The 1,117-nt window shown below is 38.9% G+C and overlaps 1 protein-coding gene across 1 annotated transcript in view; it reads left to right on the forward strand.

The window, feature by feature from the left end:
* LOC109467150 (pyruvate dehydrogenase E1 component subunit beta, mitochondrial-like) overlaps positions 1-1,111 on the forward strand; it is a 1,608-nt gene extending 497 nt beyond the window's left edge. The window contains exons 3-4 of the mRNA XM_019765092.1: positions 107-214; positions 473-1,111. Of these exons, the coding sequence (XP_019620651.1) occupies positions 107-214; positions 473-694 (330 nt within the window). The 3' untranslated portion in view covers positions 695-1,111. The remainder of the gene's footprint in view (positions 1-106; positions 215-472) is intronic.
* The last annotated feature ends 6 nt before the right edge of the window (positions 1,112-1,117 follow it).

Consider the following 1,117-nt stretch of genomic DNA (forward strand, 5'->3'; position numbering starts at 1 on the left):
TTTCCAAGGGTATCTAGTTGAAATTAGATCACTTTCAGATGTACAATGAAGTGGACAAAAAGGGATTTTGCATGACAAGACATTTTATATAATTTGCTGTGTGCAGATGACAGTACGAGATGCACTGAACACTGCCATGAATGAGGAGATGAAGAGGGATGAGTCAGTCTTCCTCCTAGGAGAGGAGGTTGCAGAGTATGACGGAGCTTACAAGGTCAGAAATCAACATCATACAATTTTCCATTTACAAACTTAATTTAGGGATTGGATACATTTGTAGTGTGATCATGTGACTGTGCCAAGATGATTTTGTGACCAGATGATGTGAAAAGCACACATCTACCTGTTTGTGTAAATAAACAACAGTCTAAAGAATATAAAGAATATCTGAACCAGTTGTGAAGCCAAGATGTAATACTAGTATGCATCTGGTGTATGATGAAAATGTTCATCCTTTCTGTCTTTTGTTCAGGTCAGCCGAGGCCTGTGGAGAAAGTATGGAGACAAGAGAGTAATGGACACCCCAATCACAGAGGTCATCTTCATCGTTTGGTTGTCTCTTTTATGTGATGTTTATATGCTATCTATTTTAATTTGTGGTTTAGAAAAGTTTTTAAAAATTTTAACACCCACCAAGGAGCTTTCATCACAAGGAGGGAGATCGACCTTAGTTTCCTTTCAAGGATGTTCGTAGCGCGTGTGAAAATTTGATTCACACCCGAGTGCCAATGACACTCATATGCATGAATCCCATGCCGGCGCGCTAACGCCTTCCTTTTGTTATTCAGGTTGTTTACAACCTGGCACAGCCTAGTAATGGCGAATTGTCTATGGAGCGATTTTTATTTTTGCAGGTTTGAGGAGGATTTTGAAATGATAGGATAGGAAAAAGAGTATTACTCGGGCGATGATTTCTCGAATCAATGCTATACAACATCTGCAGATGGGTTGCATTTATTTGTCTGCGTGGGTCGCTTTATATTTCTACAGCAAGAGTAAAAATGTGGGGTCTGCGGAATAGAACATAACATATTCCTTTTTTCTAAATATTTGTCGGTAATATTCCTACAACCAAGGACTTACAAGTAGCGATTGTGGTGTGAAGAATTGCAAGTTA

This window comes from Branchiostoma belcheri, unplaced genomic scaffold, assembly GCF_001625305.1.
Source record: "Branchiostoma belcheri isolate BF01 breed outbred unplaced genomic scaffold, Haploidv18h27 scaffold1760, whole genome shotgun sequence".
Lineage (NCBI taxonomy): Eukaryota > Metazoa > Chordata > Leptocardii > Amphioxiformes > Branchiostomatidae > Branchiostoma > Branchiostoma belcheri.